We start from the raw sequence: 26910 nt of genomic DNA on the forward strand, positions 1-26910 counted from the left end.
TCCCTCCCTCCCTCCCTCCCTCCCTCCCTAGCTCCCTCCTTTCTCCTTCCCCTTATGGTCTGTATTTGTGACCCCCATACTGGTAATTCAAACTCTACCTCTTTCTAGTCTACCCAGTAATTAGTTATAGCCATTTTCTTAACCAATGGTTTTAAATTGAGGAGTAAGGTTTGTATAACAAAAGCTGGTGTAGATGAGAATTTGCTCCTCTTGGCTTAGCCAGATCCTGGAGTACAGAATTTAGCATATAAATTCAAGCAGCACCAGACCAGTCCCCAACATCCCAGATCAGGAAGCTTGCAGCAGGGAAGACCAAAATAAGTAATAACCATTGTGGTCCAGGCACTGGAACCTTGGGGTGGCAGTCAGAGTCTCAGGCTTAGAGAAGCACCCTCCATGCAGCACAGAGAAACTGGGATTAAGTTCTGCTCTCAAAATGAGGGGTTCCGTGCTATACAATGACTCTCACTGGGGGCTCCAGGCAGTCAGCAGGAGGGTAGATGTTTGGTGAAGGAAAGGGTAAAAGCATAAGGGTGAATGTCCTTGGTGGCATCCACAGGGACAAGGACACCAGGGCCATATGCTGCCGTGACCATGCGCATACCATTGCTGTGAGACATTATTATGGGAGGGATATTAGCCAATGACCTGAGCAAGGGTTCAGACATACTTCTGTAATAACATTAAGACACATAAGAGCATATGTGAGAGTAAGACACCCCTCCTGGTCTTCTCGCCTTAAAGAGCATCCTAAACGGCGTCCACTAGTGGCCGCATTAGTTCCTGCTTTCTTACTATGAAGCATCCTAGTTAGGGTTGGTATTGCTGTGATAAAACACCATAACCAAAGCAACTCAGGGGAGAAAAGGGTTAATTTAAATCACAGTCCCAAATAACGGTTCATGAAAAGCAGTGAGGGTGAGAAATCAAACAGGGCAGGAATTGATGCAGAGGTCATAGGAGGAGGAGGCTTATCAACTTGCTCTCCATGGCTTGCTTAGCCTGCTTTCGTATAGAAAGACCACCATCTTCACCAGGATCAGGACAACCAGCACATGGGTGGCACTACCCACAATGGCCTCGGTGCTTCCCCATCAGTCACTCATTAAGAAAAGACCCTACAGGCTTGCCTACAGCCCAATCTTATGGAGGTATTTTTTTTTTCCATTGAGGTTCCTTCCTTTCAGATGACTTTAGCTTGTGTCAAGTTGGCAAGCTGTTCAGCACAGGCTAAAACTTAAGAAAAATAGGGTTTCTATCAGCTGGAGGGGATTCATTCTCGCATGGCAAGGACAGCATAGGAATACTGAACTCCCTATGGTGTAGCGGCTATAGAGTGAGGCATATACAGAAGAATATGATGAAAACTGGTGTTGGCTCTTGCTCTTTTTATTCAGTCTAGGACCCCAGCCCAAGTAATGGAGTTTATTTCATTGAAGCTGAGTCTTCCCATTTCAGTAATTCTGTCTAGATTCATTCTCTCTCTCTCTCTCTCTCTCTCTCTCTCTCTCTCTCTCTCTCTCTCTCTCTCTCTCTCTCTCTCTCTCTCCCCAGACATGCCCAGAGGTTTGTTTCTTAAGAGATTCTATACTCTGTCAAGTTGCTAATCAGCATTAACCATTAGAGTGGAAGCAGCCTGCAATGACCTTTTCATTGTTCTCCAGACTATCAAAGAGCATCTGAAGAACTGGCCCAACCAAGAGGAACTTAAGGACATGTGGGGACTAAATTGAATTTAGGCATCATGGCTGGGGATACAGGAAGAGAAGGAGCATTAGATATAAACCCTGGGAAGCTGACTAAGCTATAGGTGTTAGTTAAAATAATTTCCCTGTTTTGGTTCCTCATCTGTAACAAATGCAGCATAGTAATAGGAAAATTCACTACAGGGAATGGGGACTTCTCTGTACTGTCCACATAGTATTTTTGAAACCTATCACTTCAGAAATTCTTATTTTAAACATGTAAAACATGTATTATATTCATAATGTTTGGGTGTTTTTTTAAGTAAAGGGGGGATATATGTAAAACACACACCCCTCCTTGTTTTTCTTGTTTTTCCTATCTTTGGGAAGAGCTCTTTCTCTTCTGTCTTGGTCTCTCCTCCGTTCATGTTTTCATCTTTACCAGGAGAGAACTGGCAGGTGTCCACCTGGGTGGGTCTGGGAGGGCTGAGCAGGTGGGGAAAGAGGCTGAGCTGCAGAGGAAGTCTGTGTTGGAGTCTCAGCCTCGGTTTCCTCCCTGGGGCTAGTTTCCAGGAAAGTGACTATGCAGTGGTTCATTAACAGCCCTGATGTCCCACACCTGGTGGTCCTTTCACTTCCGCTGGAGGACATTGCACCCAGACACTTGGATCAGTCCATAAAAAGGCCACCTGTGACCAAGGCTTGAGCAGAGAAAGCAAATGTGTCCCAAGATCCCAGAACCTCTGTGAATGAGGAGCTGACCTCTGCTGTGAACCTGCCACCCTGGGGACTTGCTCATGTGGAGAGCTGGCTGAGGTTTTGTGCCTTGTTTCTGGTTTCTGGTTGTTTGGTTGTTGTTGTTGTTGTTGTTTTTATTTTGTTTTGTTTCCCTTCTGTTCCAGCTGGTATCTATCTGGTTATACATACTTTAAAAAATACATTTCAACGCTTCTTTACTAACAAAGGCTGTGCTGTCTCTTAGCAGTCATGCCAACATGCCATTTCTGTTGAGTTGTGTCTTTCCTAGACTGTCATTGGTTCCATTAAACTCCAGGCTCCCCTGAACTAAAGCAGGACAGCCTGACCTCCTTCAAGAGTTTGTGTGTCACGATGGAACTTACTGGCATTCAGTGGCTTAATAGATGGTTGACTTTCCCCATGTTCATTTACCAGAAAGTCACCTCTCTCTCTCTCTCTCTCTCTCTCTCTCTCTCTCTCTCTCCCTCTTTCAGACACACACACACACACACACACACACACACACGCATGCATAAAGACTCTACTGCTCATTTCCTCACAGACCTGCCTTCTGACCAGTCCCATAGTGAGCTCCCTAGCTCAGCCCAAACCCTGAACAAACTTCTCACCCTGAGAGTTCCCAAGCATCGCTGCCACCCGTACATTTTCTCAGTACTTTTATCAGCTCAAGTCCAGGCAGGAAAACAGAAACCACCCCAGGTGTTTCAGCCAAGGGAATCTAGTCCAGGAAATCCGTTGCAGAATTGAGGAAATGGCTAAGGAACAGTCCAGGGATCAGCTGCGGCGGGCAATCCCTCTCACGTCTAGGCTAGAAAGGCGGTGAGGAGGGACCAGTCAGCAGCAAGCAGGAGGAGCTAGAGCCACTTTGCAGAGTGCCTCTCAGGCCCTGAGACAACAGAGGGTATGCAGTTACTGCTGGACATATTATCTAGGACGAAGCAAGACAGGGAGGGAGACCCTGGCTGCTCAGGGACTTTCATTAGCCTAACCTGTCCAGGATCCAGTGAGCTAGGGGAGACAGAGAAAACCAATTTTCCCTCCAATAGAGCAGGGCAGAGAATGGCAGTGTGGGAAATAAATCAGGAGCCAATAGCCAAGTAGTTACAGTGACTGTTCATACTTCTCAGATGTACCCATTGGCTTTGTCCAGTGCTGAGCTGGACCCCTTCATTCCCGAAAACTGCTCTTTTCTGATTTTTCTGATCGTGACAGCTGATGAAGACCTTCTGTTCCTATGCAACCTCTTGAGTAGAAAAAACAAAGATCGGGATTTCCCTTTACTCTGGGGAGGGGGCAATGAACCCTGTCACATCACACGCTGGAGTCAATAATTCTGACTCCTATATGTAGCTCCAGGCCCGACTCCTTTAGAGAGGATAGTGCCTCTTTTCTTTCATGGACTCCTCCAGGTATAATGGATCTGTTTGTCCTTACCACCATGGCAGCCTCCCGAGTTAAGCTAGACCTTGAACAATTATCTTTTGATGTACAATATTACACTCATCACTCAGATCCAACTAACCAGGCACAATACGCTGGCAAGAGCCCCTTTCGGGAGCTATTGGGGGGAAACTAGTGAACTGCATCACGGGCTTCACTTCTTGTCCAAGAAGGGTAATTAGTTCCACCCTTTCAGCTTTGTGAGAGCATTTCCCTCCTCTGCTCACCGAGAGCCCTTACCGCTGGCACAAGAGCTCTGGACAGTGCTGGATGAGAAAAGAAAAAATCCGAAGACAGAACAGAGGAAGAAACGAAGGCCCTTCAGGTGCTGCAGCCAAGGAAACATGAAACCTGAGAAAGGCTTTATGCCTGCCTTTTTTGTTTTGCTTTGGAGCATTGCAAGGACCCAGGCACACAATTGTGTTTGGATTGGGAAAAAAAAAAAAAAAAAAAAAAGCATAACTTCGCAGAAGAAAATCCTTTCCAATTTTGTTCTGGCTGTTAGGTGGATTAAAGGAAGCTGAGAGAGGAGTGGATTGTGCAAGGCAGCAGCATCCAGGCAGGGACCATCCTCTGCCTGGCGCGTGCTAAGACAGCATTTGTAGCAGTGGGATTCCTATGGGCTTCTGTCTCCATCCCGATAGATTCGGCATCAGGTGGAATCCTGTGTGTCACTTTTTCTTAACTTTAATATCAATGGTAATTATTAAATATTAATAGCAGTATTAGCTGAGACCTGTTCCATTGTACTTACAACAAAGTGACTTCCCACAGTCTCATTGAACTCAAGAACAAGTTGGCTGATCCTGCTGGAGACAAGGAGGTACAGTAGAGTTAGGATGGAGTACTAATCCTGCAGGGTTTGTCCTGTACTGTGGGTGGCTCCTGTCTGATTCTCTCGAGCTGTGTGCTCCTTTCTCTCTTACAGACTTTGGATATTACCATGATAAAATACGTGATAAAATCAACTTAAGTAGAGTAGGATTAATTTTTGCTCACAGTTAGAGCATATAGTCCAGTGGCTCTCAACCTTCTTAATGATGTAACCCTTTCATACAGTTCCTCACATTGTGGTGACCCCCCCCCCAACCATAGAATTATCTTGTTGCTACTTCCTAACTGAAATTTGCTACCTTTATGAGTTGTGGTATAGATATATAATATGCAGGATATCTGATATATGACCCCAAAGGGGTTTCGACCCACAGGTTGAAAACCACTGATATAGCACATCATGGCAGGAAAGGCAGGGCGGTGAGAACTTGAGGCATTTGGCTGCATTATGTCGACTGTCTGGAAGCCGCTGAGGCTCAGGTCACCTTCTCCCTTTATGCAATCTGAGGTTTGAGCCCATGGGATGCTACTGCCCACATTTAGAATGTGTCTTTCTACCTCAATTAGCTCAATCCAGACACTCTCTCACAGAGGTCTCCATGGTGATTCTACATCCTGTCATGTTGATATCAAGATTAACTCTTACATTCATCGTGTGAGTTTCTGAGGGCTGTTGTTCCAAACAGTATATAGGAATAGGACAAGCATCAGGAGTTTATTTATTCACAGTCATGGAGGCAGAAAGTCCCAGGTCAATGTGACAGCAGACCTAGGCTTCCCTAAAGACGCTGGGATGGAGAATGACCTGTTCAAGCTTCTCTCCTGACTTCTGGAAATGGCTTGACCTGTGATGGCATAAGTCCCATTGTCATAGACTGTTATCCCATGCACACATCTATCTGCCTCTGTACCACCACCCCCCCTTTCTAAAGACACCAGTTTACCCAGATGACATAGTTCTATTTTGATTAGGAATAAAAAGGCCTATTTCCCACTAGGGTTTGGATTATAGTATATCTACTGTAAAGGACACATAGTTGACCTTCTCTCTTTTGTTACCCTGCAATAGCACATCTTCTCAGCCATTACAGACAGACAGACAGACAGACAGACAGACAGACACACACACACACACACACACACACACACTCTCTCTCTCTCTCTCTCTCACACACACAAGTTGGATTTGGGCAGCAAACCTATGAGAACTCTTGCAATTCATGGCTTGCTATGGCTGACATTGTTAATAAGCCATTCATACATGTCAGAACTACCAGAAAGGAAAGAGAATAGAAAAATTGGCTACTACCTCCAGACAAGAAAATGGCAGATGAGATCTAACCTTCTTTTCCACAGCTGGTTTTGCCCACAGAGGCCCTGCATAAAAGCCTCTCACCCCCTCACAAATGAGGACATCCACTTAAATATTCATAGAGCTGAGAACTACATATGTATTTAGGAAAATCAAATTAACAAAATTAAAGAAAATGAGGCCATAAAATAATAAAATAAATTCATAGGGAGATTGCATAAAGCCATCTGCTGCCTTTATTATCCCTACCCTGGGACCCCATGCATTTAAGATATACAAGTGCTCACCCCAAAACTGTCCATCACAGCAATATGATGGAGCATCTGAGTTGGTTGATATTCGAGGTTGATGGCAGAGAGGAAGTCAGGTGACAGAGGAGGCATGTGAGCAAGCGTAGGGCTCTTACCTAGGTCTGTCCCAAGCAGGACAATGCAGATTGGCTCTCGTTACTGCCACGCTCTTTGGAGAAGGCGCCATTCTGGATCTGAGAGAGAGTCTGTCTGTGAATTTATATGTTTTTTGTGTCTGTTTACTCTCTGATCTGAACACTGACTCACCAGCAACTGCAGCTACCATAATAAGAATGATATAATCTGCTTCGCTCAGTCTAGAGAGCTGGGCTTCAAAGTCAGTACTGCAGGTGAACTCCGGCATGTCGTACGCCTTCTCTTCTTCTGTTGACTTGAAAATTTAATGAACCCGTTTTTTTTTTTTTTTTTTTTTTTCCAGAGACAGAGAAAGAGAACTTTTACTGAGCACTCATCCTGATGCTGCACTGGGCTGGGCTGACCCACATGCTCAGCGGAGTGCTTAGGTCTAGTTTGGAGGCTCTGTGCTCCCCCTGTCAGGCTTTGTGGGCTCGCCTACTCTCAATCTAGTCTGAATCTGGGCAAAGAGCTTGGAGAATTGGCACTATTAAGAGGTTATCAAATGGGATGGCATCTGTAATGGGCTTGGATTAGAAACCAAAGCTCTCAGTATAGCAAAAAGGTGGGAAAGTGCGAGCTGATGATTTAGACAGTGACAAGCTGGTTTCCCAGAGCATCACGTGTGTTCTGGAAGGTCTACATCCCTCTTCAAAACAGGCTGGTGCTAGGACATCTCATAAGGTCTGAAGATTGCACAGCTTGGTTGGGTCTCAGAAATCAGGCTTCTAATATGGAAGGAGGATGCACAGATAAGCTTGGAATCCAGAGATGGTGGCCATCACAGAGGAGCATCCAGAGCTGCAGGAAAGAAAGATGAAAAGTTAAACAAGTGCAGGGCTCTGGTCATGCAGGTGAGGCCAAAACTGTGACCATCTCAGTAGGGCTGCAGAATTTTCTTCCTACCCATGCCTATTTCTTCAGCTGGGGAGAAGCTCAGTTAGTCACTGCCATGATCTAATACCCAACAGAAACGACTCCAGGAAGGAAGCGCTTGTCCGGCTTACAGTTTGAGAGTACAGTCCCTCAGAACTAGGAAGGCCTGGAGACAGGAGCCTAAGGGTAGCTGGTCACATCGCATCTGCTGTGGGATGACAGACAGTACAGATGTTCAGCTTGCTTTCTCCCTGTATTCACTCTGTCACCCCAGCCCACGGAATGGCACTGCCCACACTAAGGTGGGTTTACCCACATGAATTAGTTCAGTCTAGAAAATCCCTCACAGGTGTGTCCAAGGAACTGTGTCCTAGCTCATGCTAGATCCTGTCAGATTTAATTAATACTCACCACTGTGTCATCCTTGCTGAGGAGCTAGTAATGCCCAGCATGTCACGTATTAAAAGTCAAAAAGAGCACCTTAGTGCCTGAGGCAGGATTGTCGTGAGTTTGAGGCCAGCCTAAGCTATACAATAAGAGTCTTTTTCTAAAAATCAATAAATAGATACATAGTCAAATAGGTAAACCAGAGGAGCTATTGTGCTGCCTATTGTTAGTCTGTGGCACTCATTATTTTCGCCTCCATTTAGTGAGGCTACATAAGAAGCTAGGAGATTGACTTCAGGCCAGAGAGCTCAGGGATGAGCTCACTGTTCAGGGAGGATTGCCTGAGGATTCCCCACGCACTTGGAGCATCTGTTAAACTTACTGTCACTGTGACAAAATACCCGAGAAAGTCAAGGAAAGTCAAAGAAAGTCGACTCACTTTGTCTCATAGTTCAGAAGTGTCAGACCAATGACAGGTGGAGCCAATGCTTTGGGCCAAAATAGTGAGTTAGTGCATCCATGAGCAAGGACGGACTGGTGCCCTCGTGTATTCTGTCTCGCACTTGGGTCTCAGTGTGCACAACAGACCTTCCTTGGGCTTTCTGAGCCCACTGCTTCAGTGATCACAGCTTTAGCTGTGAGAGGAAAGTGTGCACTGAGAGAACGCTGCTCCCTTTCCCCCCCACGGTGTGAATAAGGGCAGTGGCTGTCATTTGGGACCAAGGAACTGTTTATCTTTTTGGTCTATGGTCCTTTAGGGGCGAGACTAACAGGAGCCAAGTGCTCTCTATCAGGATGGCCCCTGAGACGATGGTGCCACAAACATCCTGGGGCATGCGGGATGGGACACGTGAACAGAGGCTGGGGTGTCAAGCGGACACGTTGTGTGCAGAGTCAGAACATGCTTCCAAGCGCACTTGCAAAGGAACAAACAGGGTTGGGAGCATGTCTCCACGGCTAGCTAGCTGAAGATTTGGGAAAAGCAACCTAGAGCCCCCACAGCCTCCCTCCCTCACCAGCAAGTCAGAGGGGATAAAGCTTCCTGCAGCTACTTAGAAGACTCACAGAGATCCAAATGCCCAACAGTCAGCCAGATGCCTAGCAGATAGCCAGGAGCTTCCTCTCCTAATTGTCTTCTCTTCAGACTCTTCTTCACCTGTCTGTAGCGTATCTCCAATAAAATCACATCTCTCCTCAAAAGCCTGCTTGGCCTCCTATTGCTAAGCAGTGCTTGCACATCTGACTTGGTCCTCGGGATCCTGCCTGTTGAAGCTCTCATATCCTGTGTTATAATGTCTGCTACTCTGTATATAGCCACACTGAGGGATGAGTACATGTGTTTGCTCTTTCCTCTCTTCCCGTACTTTTACTCCCTTGCTTGGAGACCCCTGTTCTCTCTCTAGGCTGTAGCCTATCCCCAGGGGTAAGACTGAATTTCCACAGCACATGCTCTATTAAATTACACACACACACACACACACACACACACACCCAGTTTGTCAGCCAAGGAGATCCTCTGATTCCTGTCTTATGGTTTATCTGTATCTCTTATGAAACTGCCGGGACATCAAAATTTTTTGTGGTCAAACCTTGTTTTCATTGCCTATGAAGTTGCTGGAGTCAGGATTTTGTCCTCAGATAATCCACCCAGGGTTATCAAATGAATGACTGAATGAATGAATGAAGAATGAATGAATGAAGAATGAATGAATGGCATCCATTCCTAACTAGACCTTCCTTCAATGGAATGCTATCACCTTTTCAGCCATTTAAATGTGCTGGTTGTTTTTTGTCAACTTGACACAAACCTAGACATACTTAGGAAGAGAGAATCTTCATTGAGACAAGGCCTCCATAAGATTGGCCCACAGGCAATTTTGTGGGGTATAATTTGGGTTATTAATGATATAGGAGGGCACAGGTCACTGAGGGCAGTTCCACCCCTGGGAAGGTGGCTCCTGGACTGTTTATGGAAGCAGGATGAGAATACCATGAGGAGCAACCCAGTAGGTAGCACTCACCCTTAGACTCTACCTCGCTTCCTGCCTCCAGATTCCTGCCTTCAGGTTCTGCTCTGACTTTCTTCATGACAGACTGAAATAAAATAAACTGAAATAAACCCTTTCCTCCCCAAGTTACTTTTGGTCATGGTGTTTATCACAACAGTAGAAAGCAAACTAGCATTGAACAAGCATGAATATTTTGGTTTCATGAACAGTCATTGTTATGTGGACTGATAACTGAGAATGCAACAACAGAATAGGTTGCTCTCCCCGAGGCCTTAGCCAGGGTGAAGGCAGGAAAGGCATAGAAAGGGCAGTCCTGTGGCTTCTTCCAGTTGTGAAGCCAAGGCACATAGCTTTGGCCTGCAGCCTTTGTAGGCTTAGTGGAATCTTATAATCTGACAAGTGTTCCCTCACATATCATCTGCTCACATCAGTGAATGTGACCAGTATTCCAACAGGATCCTTAGGAACAAACCCAACAGAACTAGATCCTAAAAGCCACAAGTCATTTGGGATAGGTTCTGACACAGACACCAGGCATGCTTTACCTCGCCCATGAGTGGAGCAGAACAAGGGAAGGTCTCTTAGAAACCTCGGGGGACGATATTCTCATGAACAAGATCTTGTAAATAGGAATCAAGTCCTTGCTGCTTAGTTTTGGTCAACCTAAGAGGTTAGAGTCACCCAGGAAAACGAAACCTCAGTTGAAGAATTGCCTCCATCAGATTGGCCTATGAACATGTTTGTGAAGCAATTTTTCCATTAGTGATTGATAAGTGGGCGTATCCCACTGTAAGCAGTGCTACCCCTGGGCTGTATCAGAAATCAGGCTGAGCAAGCTTCTATGACTTATGCTTCAGTTCCTGCTTCCAAGCTCCTGGCCTGAGTTCGTGTCTTGGTTTCCTTCAGTGTTGGATTGTAAGCTATAAGATGAAAAAAAAATTTTCCTCCCCAAGTTGTTTTTGGTCATAGTGGTTGTCACAAAAAGTGAAAATAAAGGATAAAGTCCCAGAGCCATTTGAGAGGCATAGAATGAGAGTCATATCGTAACTTAGTGTATCAACTTTATCTTCGTGTGTATGTGTGTGTGTGTGTGTGTGTGCGTGTGTTTGTGTGTGTCTGTGTGTCTGTGTGTTGTGTGTGTGTCTGTGTGTGTCTATGTGTCTGTGTGTGTTGTATGTGTCTGTGTATACTTGTGTGTGTCTCTGCGTATGTGTGTATGTGTTTGTGTGTCTGTGTGTAAGTAGGTAGATAGGCAGGCAGACAAGGAAAGAGGGTGGGAGGAAGGTAGACAGACAGATAGACAGATTTTAGAGATCCAAACTTAGTTCTTCAAGCTGTTAGGCAAATGCTTTAGGGCCTGGGCCATCTCCTCAGCCCTCTAATTTGATTTAGAAGGAGGATTTGGGGGGTTTGTTTTGTTTTGTTTTGTTTTTAGTTTTTCCTCCAGATTTATTTTCATTATTCTGTAGCCGTTCATGAGGTCAGTAGATCTTGGCCCTGGGGAGGATGGGAGTCCCTGCACTCCGGCAGAGCCTGGAAATGCGCCTGCCTGATAGCTACTCTCTCTTTAGAATAATTAGAATTTACAGTAGAGAAACATCTGAGACACAGGGAGAGTTGGCAAATTTTCACACTTACAAGATTTTTGTTTTTAATGGGAATTACCAGTAATTCCTCACCTTATAAGAGACAATAATGACTTCTTAGCAGGGTTCCAAGGTATATTTGGCAAATATGTATTCAGAGAACTTCTCAAATAATGGCTTGAGAACAAAACTCAGATAAATTAAGTGTCTTGACACCCAGCTCTTTGCCTGTAAGCTCTTTCTGCAGAGGCTGCTCCAGAGTGTCTGTTACAGTGCATGGACCTGCAGTTCTCCAGGGTCTGTGTTTAGATTCCTTTTGCTGAAATCACCTAAGGCAAATTACTTAAAACCTTGTAGCCCCTCCCTTTTTTATCATTGGGGTGTAATTTCTTGTACTCATTTGACAATTTATTGTGTAAGGATAGCAGTGGGTGCTGATAAGTCAAATTCATAGACTTTGAACTCTAGGACAAGAAAAAATTTCACATGCTGCCCAGATCAGAGTTTTCTCTTTTTCTTTCTCTCTCTCTCTCTTTTTAAAGTTGGAAAATAACTTTATTTGTTCTAGGGTGTTGACCAGAGTCCCCTTAGAACTTCTGAAACCCTTCTTGGTGCCAGCAGCCTTGGTGACCTTGAGCATATTGACTTGAACATTCTTGCTCAGGGGCCAGCACTCTCCAACAGTGACAATGTCTCCAACCTGTACATCCCTGAAACAGGGACAGGTGCACAGTCATGTTCTTGTGACTCTTCTCAAAGTAATTGTATTTTCAAATGTAATGGAGAGAGTCCCGGCAGATGACAATGGTCCTCTGCATCTTCATCTTTGTTACAACACCAAACAGGATCCGACCTCGGATGGAGATATTACCAACAAAAGGGCATTTCTTGTCAATGGAGGTGCCTTCGATGGCCTCTTTGGGCGTCTGGAAGCCTAGACCGATGTTTTTGTAGTACTGAGGGAGTTTTTCGTTGCCGGTTTCTCCCAGCAAAACACACTTCTTATTTTGAAAAATTGTAGGCTGCTTTTGGTAAGCACACACCATCTGAATGTCTGACATCTTCCAGGCAGCCTGAGAAAACGAGAGGTAGGCCCACTCCCAACAGCTTCCTTACGCACCACATGAGGTCGAGTTTTCTCTTTTTCAATGATCTAAATGAGGCAGAGAAAGGGAATGTGATTTGACAGAGGGCCAGGGCACAGTTCTTTCATGGGAGAACCCATGCCCAAGTGACTCTGTAGTCCACACAGTACATCCCACTGTTGCAGGTCCATTTCCTAAGCCAAGTGCTGGGGCTCCAAGAGCCAAGGTGCTTCACTTATTTTCCTGGCAGGCCATTGATACTGTCACAAGACTGGTGCCTTTGGGCTTCAGCCCCACACCGTGTACCTTCCAGCTCATCACAGAGCACAGGATCGATCCTCTCTGTCCATCAAACAGTTGCCCTTGTGCTTCAAGCCTTACACTGGGCACATGTGTTGCAGAGACCAGCAATATAGCCTCTGCTCTGGAGGGCTTGGGTCTACAAGAAAACATACATGCAGGTAATGACTGTAAGACAAGGTAATGACACTCACAACAAGATAAATGCAGCACAGGACAAGGCTCTCCCGAGAGCCACGGGAAGCAATGGAGATGACATGTTTATTCAAGGTCTTCAGGGTTAGAACCCCAACTTGCTTCACTTCATGGCCATGGGACCAGGACCAAACCCCGTGTCCCAACGGGCATACATTTGCAAAGGGGTTCCGGGAACAAGTCTGAGAGAAAGTATTAGGGACCAATCATGCTTAATCCCTCTTCTTCTTTTCCTCAACAGAACGCATACCACCCTGTTCTCTGGGATCCGATGGCCTTGGAGAGGGGGCTGCAGGGCCTGCGGACACCAACTCTTCCCAGAGCGTGGGCATGGATCCAGGTCAGTCCCTGTCACCTTCAGTGTTCCGTCATCACCTGTAAGCCTGGAGCCTAGTTGAGAAACACAGTTTAGAATCTGGAAATGCATATACTTTTCAGGCTATGTAGGAAGTGCAGGAGATCAAGTGACCATGGCAGTGAACTTAAAAAGAGGACAGGGAGGCTTCTAAGAGATGTAGCACCTACTGCATTTACCTGGGGAACAGATGGTAGAATTGTTGTTAGGCTGATGTGCCTGTCCCCTTCCTCATGTGTCACACAGTGCAGGCCTTATGAAGAAGGAGGGTTAGGTGGGGTTGGGCATCCAACAGGAATGATGGTGGTGCTGGCAGCAAGTAGGTACTATCCAGGCCTGTCCAGGACAACAATGGGTGGGGTAGATCGGAGCTCCTTCTTGCATTCGGGAGACCAGGGTGTATGTCCTGGAGCTAGTGGTGATGACAGAGCCATAGCTGAGCATGGGAAGAGAGCAGTAGTGGGAGAGTGTCAGAAGGGGTCCAAGAAGGCTCCCTGGAAGGCTTTCTTCATACTGCCGTGCAACATCGCAATATGAAGAGGGTAGGAAATGCAGCCGAGTGGGGACAAGGCTGGGCTGAGTGGGGAAAGCACCATGATGTTTCAAGCTGGAGGAGCATGGCCCAGAGTAGGACAGTATCAAACATGGAGGCAGAGCCCAATGAAGGAGGCTGCAGAGGCAGGAGGGGAGTAAGCTCTTCATTAGAGATACACTGCATGGCACTTGTATCAAGTTCTGATTCTTATTCTTCAAGCAGTCCCATAAGGTGACATATGAGCTCTATTGGATTCTGTACTGCTGGAGTCATGAATCAACTCCAGAATCCCAGCACATAAACAGACTGAGTTTTCACTCACAATAAAGGCTTATGTAGTCTGGTACAGAGCCCTGCACACCCCCTGGAACACATGGCTACCTTGGTAACCGCTGCAGTACTTATAGCTGGAAGGTGTTGCCTATTAAATACTTCAGGTCAGAATTGACACACCCAGCCTCCTAGATGCCAGTCTCTTCCTGACATCCAGGGTCCTGCGGTTTATGGGAAGCAGATAATGAATGGGTCCTAATCACACTGGCTGGATTAGATAACTACTTCCATCTTACAGACCAGCAATTGGGAAACTCAGAGGCACTCACTGTACCACCACAGGGCTCCCAAAAACAAACTGCTGGGTTTTGGATGTTGCATAACCTTTGCCTGAAACATTCATGTAGCCATTTGACAAAGACATATGGAACAGTCACCATGGCCCAGGGAATGACTAAACTGGAGGTGGCTGAAGCATATGTAACTGCACGGGACAGCAAGTCCTCTGCCTTGATGGAAGGTTCTCTAAGAGGTTCTGAAAGTTTTAACTTTTGCCTAGAAGGACAGTGAAAATGAGATCACATGTACAGAATCCTGATTCACACATCTCACGTCACTCACCTTACCCATGAGCCAGTTTTCATAGCCCCATTTTTAAGATAAATAAACTGAATGTCCCACGCAGGTAAGAGGAGACACTTCAGCTCCTTATCCCCATCAATAATGACTTGAGTTCCAGTATAACAGGAGCTGAATCTCTCCCACTCCATCTAAACCCTAGAAGTGTGATCCCTCAGTCTTCCTAGAAGTCTTCTGCAGTCAGGGCTTTCCTTCCCTGCTTCCTCGATTTGCCCAATATAGCATGTTGCACCGCACAGACACTGACTTAGGTCTGACAGAGGGAGACTGAATTGCTCATCCGCATTATGATGCCACCCACAGAGCTGGGCCTGGAACAAGGCTTGTTGAGTTCTCCTAGATGAAGGGAAGAAAGGAAGACATTATTCAAAAATATTTGGTTGAAAGCTCTGTATCTGGCAGCAGGGGGGGGAGGGTCACACATAAACCTTGATATCAGCGAGCTTGGTTCAGGGTCACTCCCCCTGGCCTTTCCAACTCTGTCATCCACAACCCCAGCCATGCACTCTATGCTGTATTTACGTTGTCAAATCACTTCTTCCCTTCCCTCATGCCTGTGATCGCCTCTAGTAGACTTCTTTCCTTTCTGTGTTCAGCACAGAGGGGTCTGTCACAGCACTCTCAGCTCCTATCACTTGCCTGACAAAACCTCCTGTGACCGTCTACCTCATGCAGATGAAAAAGAAAAAACAAACAACAACAACAAAAACACCACCAACCAAAACCTCTCTGAAGGTCCCCTTCCACCTTGGGTCCTCTTTGAAGTCAGGTCTCTAGGCTCCAGGCCCCCATGCTACTCACCTACTTCCAGGTTCCCTGAAGCACCGAATGCTTCTGCTTTGGAGCTTTGAACACGGGCTTTCCCCTAACCTTGAGAAAACACATCTGGCCCAGGGAACAAAAAGAAGTGAAAAGCATTGTGCCTGGGGGCTGGCCCATGTGGGTGAGATGCCTTTAGCTGACCAAGCTAGCCGCCTTGATGGCTGCAAAGCCAGGGAGTTGACAGGAATATGTAGAAGGGCAAAGCCTTGCCTACCCTACCACCTATGGGAAAGCCCTCCTCCCAGCACAGGTCTCTCTGCTAGGGAAATGTTTATCTCCACCTGGTACATTACTTTCTGCAAGTTAAGTTTATTTATTTTCAGATGTCTCCCAATTAGCATCTAATCTCCAGGAGAGCAGGTATTTCTTCTGTATAGTTCTCTGAAATGCCTTCATGAGAAGAAGGATGCAGAGTGAATGAATGAGTGAGTGAATGATGCAGTAGGGACAGAGTGAGTGAATAAATGAATGTGTGAATGGTGCTATAAAGACAGAATGATTGAATGAACAAATGAATGAATGGGTGAATGGTCAGTAAAGACAGTGAGGAAATGAATGAATGAGTGAAATGGTGCTGTAAAGTTAGGGTAAGTGAGTGAATGAATGAATGAATGAATGAATGAATGAATGAATGGTGCAGTGAAGACAGTGAGTGGACTAATGAATGAATAAGTGAATAGTTCAGTAGAGGCACACATAGTGAATGAATGAGTGAGTAAGTGAGTGAATGATGCAGCAAAGACAATGAGTGGATTAACGCATGATGCAGTAAAGACAGGGTGAATGAATGAACAAGTGATTGGGCAACAGTTCCCACAGTTGCTCATTTCCCAACAGGACAGTCCCAACGAGACTTGACCAATTCTGAGGCCTCAAGCCAAGACACCCTATTCTTCTCTCCTCCATCCTTCTCTCTGCCAACCCAAGAGACTGAATTCCTTGCACACCACACAAGTATTGTCCCATCCATCCTCAGGTCCTAGCCTTTGAGCCTGCCATACTGGGAGGACCTGGTTACTGTTTGTTGGCCTCATCAGGGCCAAGGGGAACTTTCTCTGCAGCTTCAGCCCAGAGCCTATTGGTTTCTCCTTTTCAAGTCCTCTTTGCCTGGAGTCAAGCACTGGGGAGCCCCTGGTTCTCAGCTAGGCTCCCTCCTGCTTACCACCTGTCTCAGAGCTCAGGAAGAGGAGGCAAATGGGACACTAATGAAATTCAGAGCGAAACTAAATCTGGAGGTGTTGCAAACAGCATGGAGGAGGGAGACAGGACTTAAAAGGATCTGTCTGGGACAGAGGGGAGCCAAGGTTGTAAACAGCCAGGATCAGTTTCATACAGACCCATCTTGGACAGCACATGCAGTGTGACCCATATCAAGCTCTTTATCCCTAGGGGTGTCACTTTGCAATCTTTAAATTAGACACCTTTTAATTGATGGGCTGACTCATTCAAGCCTTCTCACTCCAATGTCAAAAAGAGTTTGAGTGGATTCACGGTTTAAAGTCAATTAATCCTATAATCAAGACAAAAGCATTTAATAAAGGCAGAACATTAGGACAAAGACAAGGGGAAGAAAGACCAGAAAGGGATGTGTAGGAGAGGGGCTGCAAGCTGGTGTCTTGAGGGTGGCAATGACCATGTGACAGGTAACTTAGGCCTTGAACCTAATGAGCTTTGGGAATGAGAAGCTCAGGGAAGATGGTAGAGTTAGGGCCTTTTCAGATCTGCTGTTCACTCCTTCAGTTACCGGCCTTCACTACTTCACACCCGGGGGTAGCCCAAGCTGTGCTCTCTGTGGATCTCATTAAGCTCTTTAAAAGTTCTGCAGGGTGGTCTCTGTAGCCAACAGGGAGATTGGAATCAGAGGCAAAGAGTTGCTTATGCTGTCCAGCCTTTCTTGTACCAAGGCTTCCATCTCCTACCTCCTTAGGCCTGGGGAAGAGGATACAATTGGGGGTGGGGGAAGGCTGGTGTGCCAATAAAGGCTTTCACAGGAAGGCGAGGAAACCACCTGGAGGGTAAGAAAGAAGGGGTTGGTCACACCATCCTCAAGAGGCAAGCTTCCTAATCTCAGGATGTTGTTTTAGTCAATGTTCCCAAAATCCGCAGAGGGGTTTTTGTTTAAGCCAATTGTAGGTGTTGAGGTGCTGTTTATTTATTTGTCATATTAGTAATTAACAATTTAAAACATTAAACTGGTATGCATAACTCCTTTAACATAAAATACCAAGCTGTAACGTCAGCATCAATAGGACATTTCTATAAAAACTGATTTTCCCCCCTGGGGAGTTGGGGAATAGAAGACTAGAACTGGATAGGAAAGCATCACTTTATAGCATGGCAGATTTCTTTACTGGTTGGCTCATCCAAATGTGACCTTGCTGTGTTTCCAGTCTGCGGGCTTCACGCACATTCATGAGGGAGTGGGAAGGAAAATGAGGCTAGAGCACATTTGGAAATAGTTTGACCGCATAGACAACCGAAGGGGTCTTGAGGACCATCAGGGATCTGTTCACCTATGTTTTGAAAGCCATCCAGTGGCACATAAGCACCACAGGCACAAATACTACACATATATACCCCCCCACACACACACATGCACACAACACAAGCATATCTCTCCAAGCATGAATTTTAATGATTGAAAAGATGGACAGAAACACCAAAAATTTTTACCTTTCCAACGTTTCGAGTCTACTATGGCAGATTCTGAAGACAGCAGCCAATCTTTACGTTTGCATTGCTTCCTTACAGTGAACATGACCACACAGTCAAGATGCAAACCCAAGTCACTATCAATTAGAGGTACTAGGGACTCTGCCATAATCAATCAATTGGCTAGATCATATCAGAGACGTCTATTCTGCTTTGTCATGGCTACCAGGGAAGTGAAAGAAACTGGGATATAAGGTTAGTTTGGGAAAATAATCCTATATTAGACCTTTGACTTCTTGTATAAACAACAAAACAAATAAGTTCCAGGAAGCTAGGAATGTACAGCCGCATGTAATGCCAGTGACGTCAGCCAGCAAGGGTGAACGCACATTTAATGAACTCTCACTGTGGGTCACATCTGTGGTAGACAAGATACAAGTTTTACCTCTAGTACAAAAGCCTATATATTTGTGTTTTTATGACATAGGCCTTTCCCTATTTTTAAGCTGTGACTCAGAGAAAAATCTTGCTCGGGGAAGGCATAAGTGTGACATGATGAAGTCATTGCTATTTGCTTTGCCCTTTAGCAATGACACTGGGAAGAAATGGTGAGTCTGGTCTCACAGAGAGCCAGGCTGTCACTCTGATGTGGGGTCCTCCGAGATTCAATAGTGGTCATGCTAACCTCACTTAGGTTTCAGGCTTTCTTCTCAGGCACTGTCTCTTCCCTGGCTGTGTTTCCTGTATTGAGTCTATTCCTCCATATTCAGTGGAGACTTGGGACGTCCACTACCTTCAATGCCTGAGCCTGAAGTCCACAGTTCTGATTGACCAAACAGACATCCCCTGTAATGGAACCTCTTCTGTTGTCAAAGCCTTGTTTAGAAATCTTTCTATTCTTCAGGCCTGGCAGGGTTAAGATTAGACACATTGAGTCCAGCCAGTACTGCAGATGTAGTTGCCTAGTTACCCAACCCTTTCATATCATCTTCCATGTTAACCTTATTTACCTTATTGCACAGTGGCAGGTGTGTGTGTGTGTGTGTGTGTGTGTGTGTGTGTGTGTGTGTGTGTGTGTGTGTGTTTTCAAAGAAATCACAGAGACATTTAGCGACTTGCAAGCTGAATGCCTAATTTACTTCCAACTGGAAGATTGGTGTCATTATCCTTGGTGGATTCAATAGCCAAATCATAAGGCTTGCTTCTTGTTGCTAATTGCACCTTCAACCACATACTTCCCTGCCCAATTTGACCAAAGCAACTGAAGCAAGATCTAACTACCCATTTCCAAGGCTTTAGCCCTCTGGTTGTATTGCCTTGACTTACCTACTATGAAAGAAATATCTTTAGCTATCTTTCTCCTTTCATTGCCTTTCTGAAAGTTCCCCTGATAGCAAAGAACAAGTCAACCAGAGGCTCCAAATCCTCTGCTCCTTTGGTACTGTAACTATAGTAGAAAATCTGTGTGTGCAGAAAACACTCCAGGGGTGAGAAGAGACATTTGTTGAGGGCCTATAAGATGTCAGCCAGTGAGCTGAGCATTTCACAGTCCATTTCACCCTCACAACTACCAGGGGAGGTAAGCATTGTTATTTCTGATTCACAGATGGAGCATGGAGCCTTAGAGAGGGTCAATGGCTTAAAGTCACATAGCTGGGACATAGGGGAAGCTAGAATTGGCTCAAGGTCATCCACCACAAAGCCCCACCTCTTCCCAATGTGTGGGAGAAAGCAACCAGGACAACTAGAACTAGAACTACCATTTGCGGAGTGCCCACTCTATCTATGCCTGACTCGTGTGAACCCATTTAACCCCAATAAAGAGCCCATGATATTAAACACTCATCACCCATTTGTCATATGAGAAAGCCAGGGCCAAGAGAAGTGCTTTCAGAATGCATAATTTTCTGAAAGTGACTGTTTAGAGGATAAGCCCCCGCAATCTGTCACTGTTTGCTGCTCTGTCATAAGGGGCTCTTAGCCAAATCAGCAAATAAGCAAAGGCATTGCCTATAGGACACACTTAGCAATCTTGGTAGTTGGTAATTAATTTCGTAGTTTTCTTTGCCCTGGAGTGATTACTCTGGTTGCTACTTGTAGCCCATTCTAGCCAGTGAGTTGCCCTCTATCTACTGTGGGAGACACCTAATAGGTCAGAGGATACCAGAGCGTTGAGCTTCGAGCATAGTTGGAAGCCACGAACCTTATGGCAGAGAGAGAGGGGGCTTTCAGATGATACTGATGGAGGCCAGTCTGCACTACCAACTCTGGACTCTGCGAAAGTTATTAGCTCCCTGTGGTTTTGTTCCCTAATATATAACATGGATATGTGAAGTTCAACCTTTGCTCGATGATTATAGGGACCAAAATTCATGTAAGATGCTTCTAGTCATGGGGTGGTACAAAAAAGAAAAGCCCAAGATGCTTCCCGGTGAGATAGAATGCTTAGAGAGTCAGACTTAAAAGGTGATGTAGAACCCCCTTCCATCTCAGCTCAGGAACGCCAGGCTCAGAGACAGGCAATAATTTACCCACTACACACAGCACGCAGCATTTTTAAAAATTATTTTATTAGATATTTTCTTCATTTACGTTTCAAATGCTATCCTGAATGTCCCCTATATCCTCCCCCCACCCTGCTCTCCTGCCCACTCACTCCCACTTCTTGGCCCTGGCGTTCCCCTGTATGGGGCATATAAAGTTTGCAAGACCAAGGAGTCTCTCTTCCCAACGATGCTGACTAGGCCATCTTCTGCTATATATACATGCAGCTAGAGACACGAGCTCTGGGGGCACTGATTAGTTCATATTGTTGTTCCACCTATAGGGTTGCAGACCCCTTCAGTTCCTTGGGTACTTTCTCTAGCTCCTCCATTGGGGTCTCTGTAGCACACAGCATTTTTAAGACAACTTGTGGTTGAGAATGATGATGATGATGATGATGACGATGACGATGATGATGACGATGACAGTGTTTATGACAGAATATCTATGTAGCCCTGGCTGTCCTAAACTGTGGTGTACAGACCAGGGTAGCCTTGAACACATGGAGATCTACCTGCCACTGCTTTCTGAGTGCTTGGATTAAAAGTCTTTTGTTTTTGGTTCACCAAGTCATACTTTGACCCCCAGTTTTAGACCCCCAGTTTAAGAAGCTCATATTTCGGTCTGCCTTGCTTCTCTGATAGTGTGATCTTAGCACGAACTTTCACAGTCCTTGCGGTATGTGAACCTACCACACCCATTATTTTATTGCCTGCGTCTGACTGCCTTACTGCTTACCAAGTGTGGGTCTGGTAATTTCGGTTGCTGTTTCGCCTGACTCTTCAGATGGTGGCTCCTTTCTTGTATACTCGTTGATTTTGTGAGAGTTCATGATTTGGAAACTTTTCTGAGGCATGGTTTGGAAATTCACTGCTGCAGAAAGGGTTTGCCTTTGTTCTAGAAGAAATCACCTTAGGGCTATTTCAAACTAAGGGTACAGTTTGGACTTTGGGATTTAGGGAGGTTGGCTTTTTTTTTTCCCCCCTACAAGTTAATACATTCAAGGGCCATTTTGTGTTTGGAAATTCTTAGAGAATCTTTGGTTCTTTCTCCTTACCTCTGGCAGGGCCATGTTTCCTTGCTGTGTCCCACTGTGGTGTGGGGAACTGGCCTGCTCTAATTCCCGACACACTGGAGTTAATGATGCTGTCTTTGGCCCTAGCTCTAGCTGAGGATGCCAGCCTGTCTTCCCTCCTTTTGAAAACCTGAGTCTTTGTTTCCTGTGTTGTTGCCTTATAACCTAAAGCCCCAAGACCACCAAGGATGGTGAGATACCTTCAGAACCATCATCACATCCCACACTGTGTAACCTCTGTGGATGTGTGGTATCTCATGTTCTTATGGCCTCTGAGGATCTCCTACTTCTTGCCAGCTTAGCTATGCATTTAAAGGTAAATGAGTGTATTAAATACCAGAATTCCTTGGGGTGAATAGGAAGCTGTATTTCTGGAAGTAGAAGTCTGAAGTGTTCATGGCTGGCTTTCCCAGCTATAAATGGGTGACTTCATCAAGTAAGACTTCCCTGGTCATTATGTAATTGCTACATAGTGTAGTTTTCCTTCTGAGTTAACCCGAAAGTCGAGAGAATAGAGCCATTTCCATGCCATAGAAATCTCTGTCTTTCAGCATTATTTTTGTTGTTCTGATCATGCTTTTGCTCAGCTCCATTGGGACCTTGATCACAAACAGAATCTTGTTTGCAAAACATACCTGCTAAAAGGCCACACTCTTAAGGAATACCTGCATTCTATTTCCGTGAGCCATCCAGCCCACGTGGTTCTTGCATAAGCAGGGCAACAGTGCCAGGCAATGGTATTATCACTCCGGTTCATTTGTTCTGCAAACATTTTCAATGCACCGATTGTGGGCTGTGCCCATACAAGGTTCTAGAATGTACCATCGGGTAGGTTCTGATCCTTCTCACCATGGGGGGGGGGGAAACACTTAGATGGACTGTGATCACAATTTGGTATTGCTGTGTGAAAAGGGAACCCACAGAGCTTCAGGTAGAGGCACCAGATGAGCTTCCCAGAGGATGTGGTAGAGGAACCAGAAGCTCAAGGGAAGATGAAAAGAGCTAGAAAGGAAAAAATGGTTGGTGCCTCAAAAGGAAACACTACTCAAAGAAATGGCCCTTCTGAGTCCCTTTTAAAGTTTTGGGCTGTTTTTCCACCCCAGAAACTGCCATTGAGAGTCACTGTTTTTAATTTATGTGTTTTCAGCAGGGGCAGTACTATTTCTAAGGGGTTAAATTGTTGCTTGGGAATTAGGGGTGAAGAATATTAGTTATTATAAAGGTTTGTATTTCCCCAAAGGCCACAGTATATAAACAGACATGCAGTACTATGGTGCTAAGACAAACAAACAAGAAATGGACAGGAGACAGGGAGTGATCAAGAAAAACAAGTTTATAAAGGCTTCTTGGTAATGCAGGCAGAGTAACACTGAACATAGACACAGAGCCACTGAGTTTGCCTTGTGTAGGAAAGAGCAGCAGTGTTGGAGTCAGCCACACCTACATTCAAAAGCTCAGCCCTGTTGAAAGCATATATAAACAGGACAAATTAACCACAATACACCCCTGTTACCCCTGTTTCCTCATCTACGAAGTGTGTGTGCGTGCATGCCTCTGTGTGTGTGTGTGTGTGTGTACTTGCATATGTAAGGGTGTGTGTGTGTGTGTGTGTGTGTGTGTTCCTTTCTCTGCCATGCAGTTGTGCAGATTGCATAAAATAACTTCTGCAAAGTCCCCAGCATGTAGAGGTAAACTAGAGATGCCACTGTGTTCATTCTCTGCCTCTGTCCAGCCCACCACTGACTTGCCCAGAAGGACCAATGTCAAGGATGTTGGAGATACTGCTTTCCCATGAGTCTGTCCTGGGCAGTCAGGGAGTGAAGATCCCTGAGAGCTCTTTCCCATGCTGCCTTAAAGGCATACATTGTCCAGAGCTCTTGGTGTCATGTAGGATAGGGTGTGCAATGATCTGGGATATTCAAGGTGTTGAATCCAAGCAGTTTGAGTGGATCTAAGGACCTAAGGATTTTTCTCTTGGGTTTTCAGTTCATTTGAAGGCCTCAGATCTTTGTCTCTGAAATATCATGCAGACCCAAGCCCAGGCAGGCATGGCACCGTTGGAGGTGAGCATCTTGAAGTGGGAGGCACTGAAGGTAGCAGGCAGAGTTGAAGAATGATTAGGTTAGCATCCCCTGTACACTGAATTCCTGCTTCCCTGTCTGCATCTTTCCTGTCCAGTGAAGGCCTGTGAGAATTACTGAATCATGCCTGGCATATGCTGCCTTAGTACATGTCTGTCAACGGTCAGCTATCTCCTTCCATGACATATAATCAACATTGTCATTTGTTGATAACTTGTTCTTTTGATGCATTATTTCTCTTCACCCTCGAAGTAACTCATCCATCACTCTACCACCACCACCACCACCAACAACAACAACAGCAGCAGCACCACCACCACCACCACCANCAACAACAACAACAACAGCACCACCACCACCAACAACAACAACAACAACAACAGCAACATCAGCACCCCTGTTTAAATCAAGCTTTACTGGGCTCTAAGTTACTCCTTACTATATAAAACAGTATACTTTCAGCTTGTATCTCATTCTAGAAAGTCCATTTTATAAGAAGTGTTTGACTCTCTCTTGACAATACCCATTTTATAGGCAGGTAAACTGAAGCACATATGAGATTAGTCATTGCCCCAGGTGAACAGGTTAGAAAGCTAGGGTAAGCAGCTCCTCCTGTTTGAAGCCAAGGAGAGACGAGACTGAGGAGGCTTCCTCTCTAGCAGTGAGCACAGCTGTCTTCCTCCTCCAGGCCTGTCAGAGTCACCCCAGCCTAGCCGCCAGCCCTTTTTCCTGTCTGGGTGTATGTATGTCAGGTGTGACAGGCAAGTCACCTTTGCCACGTCAGTGACATATAGAAGACAGCATGCAGGCCCATGTTCCAAAGGGTGAAGGGGTGTCACGGGGTTCCACAGAGCCAGGTGGAAGGGCTTCTGACACCAGCTATTTCCTCACAAGCCTGTCTTCTATAGCAAGGAACAGTGGTTAAGTATTTCTTAAATCTCTGTATAGAACACGTTAGGACAAAAGCCCAGCAGATCCAGCATGACCTGGATGTCATGCTGCAGCCCTCCCTGTCTCTTCAGCCCCAGTCTGAACCCGCACTCACTCAGTCCCTGCTCTCTCAACCCCTCAGTGTCTGCCAAGGAAGCACACACGGGAAGGGCAGGGAGGCTGGAAATACTGGACACAAGCTAGCTTAGAAATGGGGAAACAACCTGCCGCTTTTCAGAGCACAGTGCAGGCGGCCAGTGTTGGCTGTGTGCTTTCTCCTCGACCTTCAAGATGGGCCAGTGCAGGGTGGGGGTCGCTGCATCTTAGAGGGGGTGTGGTGCTCTGTATATTCCAGAAGGAGCTGCATGGGCTGGAGACACCTCGGGATCTGGCCGGGTTATGAGGTGTCTTTACAGAAAAATCTATTCGGGTAACAATTAGCAGAGCTGGAGACGGAGCCCAGAACCTCACTGCAAAGGCCACGTTCTTTCCATCGCACAGTAACATCTCAGAGTGGAGAGAACATGTAGGCTATGGTCTGGTCCTGTCTAGCTCTGTGAACTCAGAACAGCAGGTAAGAGTTCATTGCCCAGTCAGGAGACATGTGTGCTCTTTGGCTTCTCTGATACTACGTCTTGTCTGGGAGACCAAAAGTGGGCTCTGGTCCTTGGATACTGTGAATTCTCTAAACCTTGCTCCATCTTCCTGGACCACTCACTGGAAGGAGAGCTCCCACTAGGTAGACTGCCCTGACATCTTAGAATCCCTTGCTCTTCTCTCTGTCCCACAGCAGGAGTCATCACACTTCTGTGACCACCTCAGCATGTGTCCCTATTCTCTGGGCCGATCCAGGCTATTTATGGATGTCTATTGCTGGACCTTCTTGTGGGTAAGGAAATGTCTGAGAGTAGGAAAACCCACACTGGATGTTTGTGGCATGGCTCTGTTTTCTCCTTCTGTTCTTCCCAGGGCTATGAAAGTCATAATAGATATTTGCAAGGATTTAGGCAAAGAAGGCTAAAGCCCCAAGCAGAGCAGTGTGGGAGGTACACAGGAAGCCAGGGCTCCACCTGGCTGGCTCTGCACCTGGCAGAAACAGATAGTATCTGGGCCTCATTATGGGCTCACTGGCAACGAACGTCCCAAACAGCATTGACCTCATTAGAAGAAGCTTCCCGCCTTTGCCATCGGCAGTCTGTATTCCAGACTTTCGGGAAGCTCTTTGCTGCATTCTGGGTCTTTCTCAAGGACCATGGGAGGTTTTATTATGAAGTTTCTGTGCTCCCATGTGAGGCCTAGAACCTCAAACCTTCTGGTACCCAGGTCAAATTTCCTGTATAGCAGACCAGATGCTCAGGCACTGGCCCAGCATTTCTGACACCCCCTTTCCCCTTCCTCTGTGTAAATTAGGCATTCTTTAGGATAAATAATATGGTGAAAGTCTACCTACCTACCGCCCAAAGGACATGGAAAATACGTAGCCACTGTAACTCCAGACATCCTTCAGCGGGCTGGCAAATGCTGAAGACACCCGGGGTCCATCTATCCCACGCCTCTTCACTTTTCTTAACACCAAGTTATTGATGCACCCAACAGCTTCGATGAATCTCCAGGGAATTAGGCTGAGTGAGAAAAAAAACAAATTATAAACTTAGATATTGTATGAGACTGTTGATTTTGGAAGTTACAAAATTTTACAAATAGAACATGGGTTTGTAGACAGTAGAGAAATGAAGCTTGGTGACTGACCCGAGTTCAATCCCTGGGAACTACATGGTGAAGGAGAGAAGCCAACTTCTGAACGTTGTCCTCAGCCTCCACACATGTGCATCCACATATGCGGGTCCCCTCTAAAATAGTCAAAGTGTGTGTGTGTGTGTGTGTGTGTGTGTGTGTGGGTGCACATATGTCTGTGTTTATAATATATGTGTTTATATATGTGTGATGAGGAGAAATTCTGGTGGTGATAGGAGTGTTCTTTGTCTTGACCATGCTGTACAAACCCTGTGCAGGTGATAAGATTTTATAGAACTTAACACAGATGAGAACAATCCAAAAGAGAGAGTGAATAAAGTCAGTGGACTATCCACCAGCTGTGTTAATATTTTATA

At 45.8% G+C, this 26910-nt stretch overlaps 1 protein-coding gene and 1 pseudogene across 8 annotated transcripts in view; one reads left to right on the forward strand and one right to left on the reverse strand.

Annotated features, from left to right (window-relative positions):
- Tenm4 (teneurin transmembrane protein 4) overlaps positions 1-26910 on the forward strand; it is a 710423-nt gene that overhangs the window by 207273 nt on the left and 476240 nt on the right. For all 8 annotated transcript variants that reach the window (XM_029539653.1, XM_029539636.1, XM_029539617.1 and 5 more), the window contains exon 3: positions 13135-13233. In XM_029539653.1, the coding sequence (XP_029395513.1) occupies positions 13224-13233 (10 nt within the window). In that variant the 5' untranslated portion in view covers positions 13135-13223. The remainder of the gene's footprint in view (positions 1-13134; positions 13234-26910) is intronic.
- Positions 7237-12386, reverse strand: LOC110319509 (annotated as a pseudogene).

This window comes from Mus pahari, chromosome 1 (assembly GCF_900095145.1).
Source record: "Mus pahari chromosome 1, PAHARI_EIJ_v1.1, whole genome shotgun sequence".
Taxonomy (NCBI): Eukaryota; Metazoa; Chordata; class Mammalia; order Rodentia; family Muridae; genus Mus; species Mus pahari.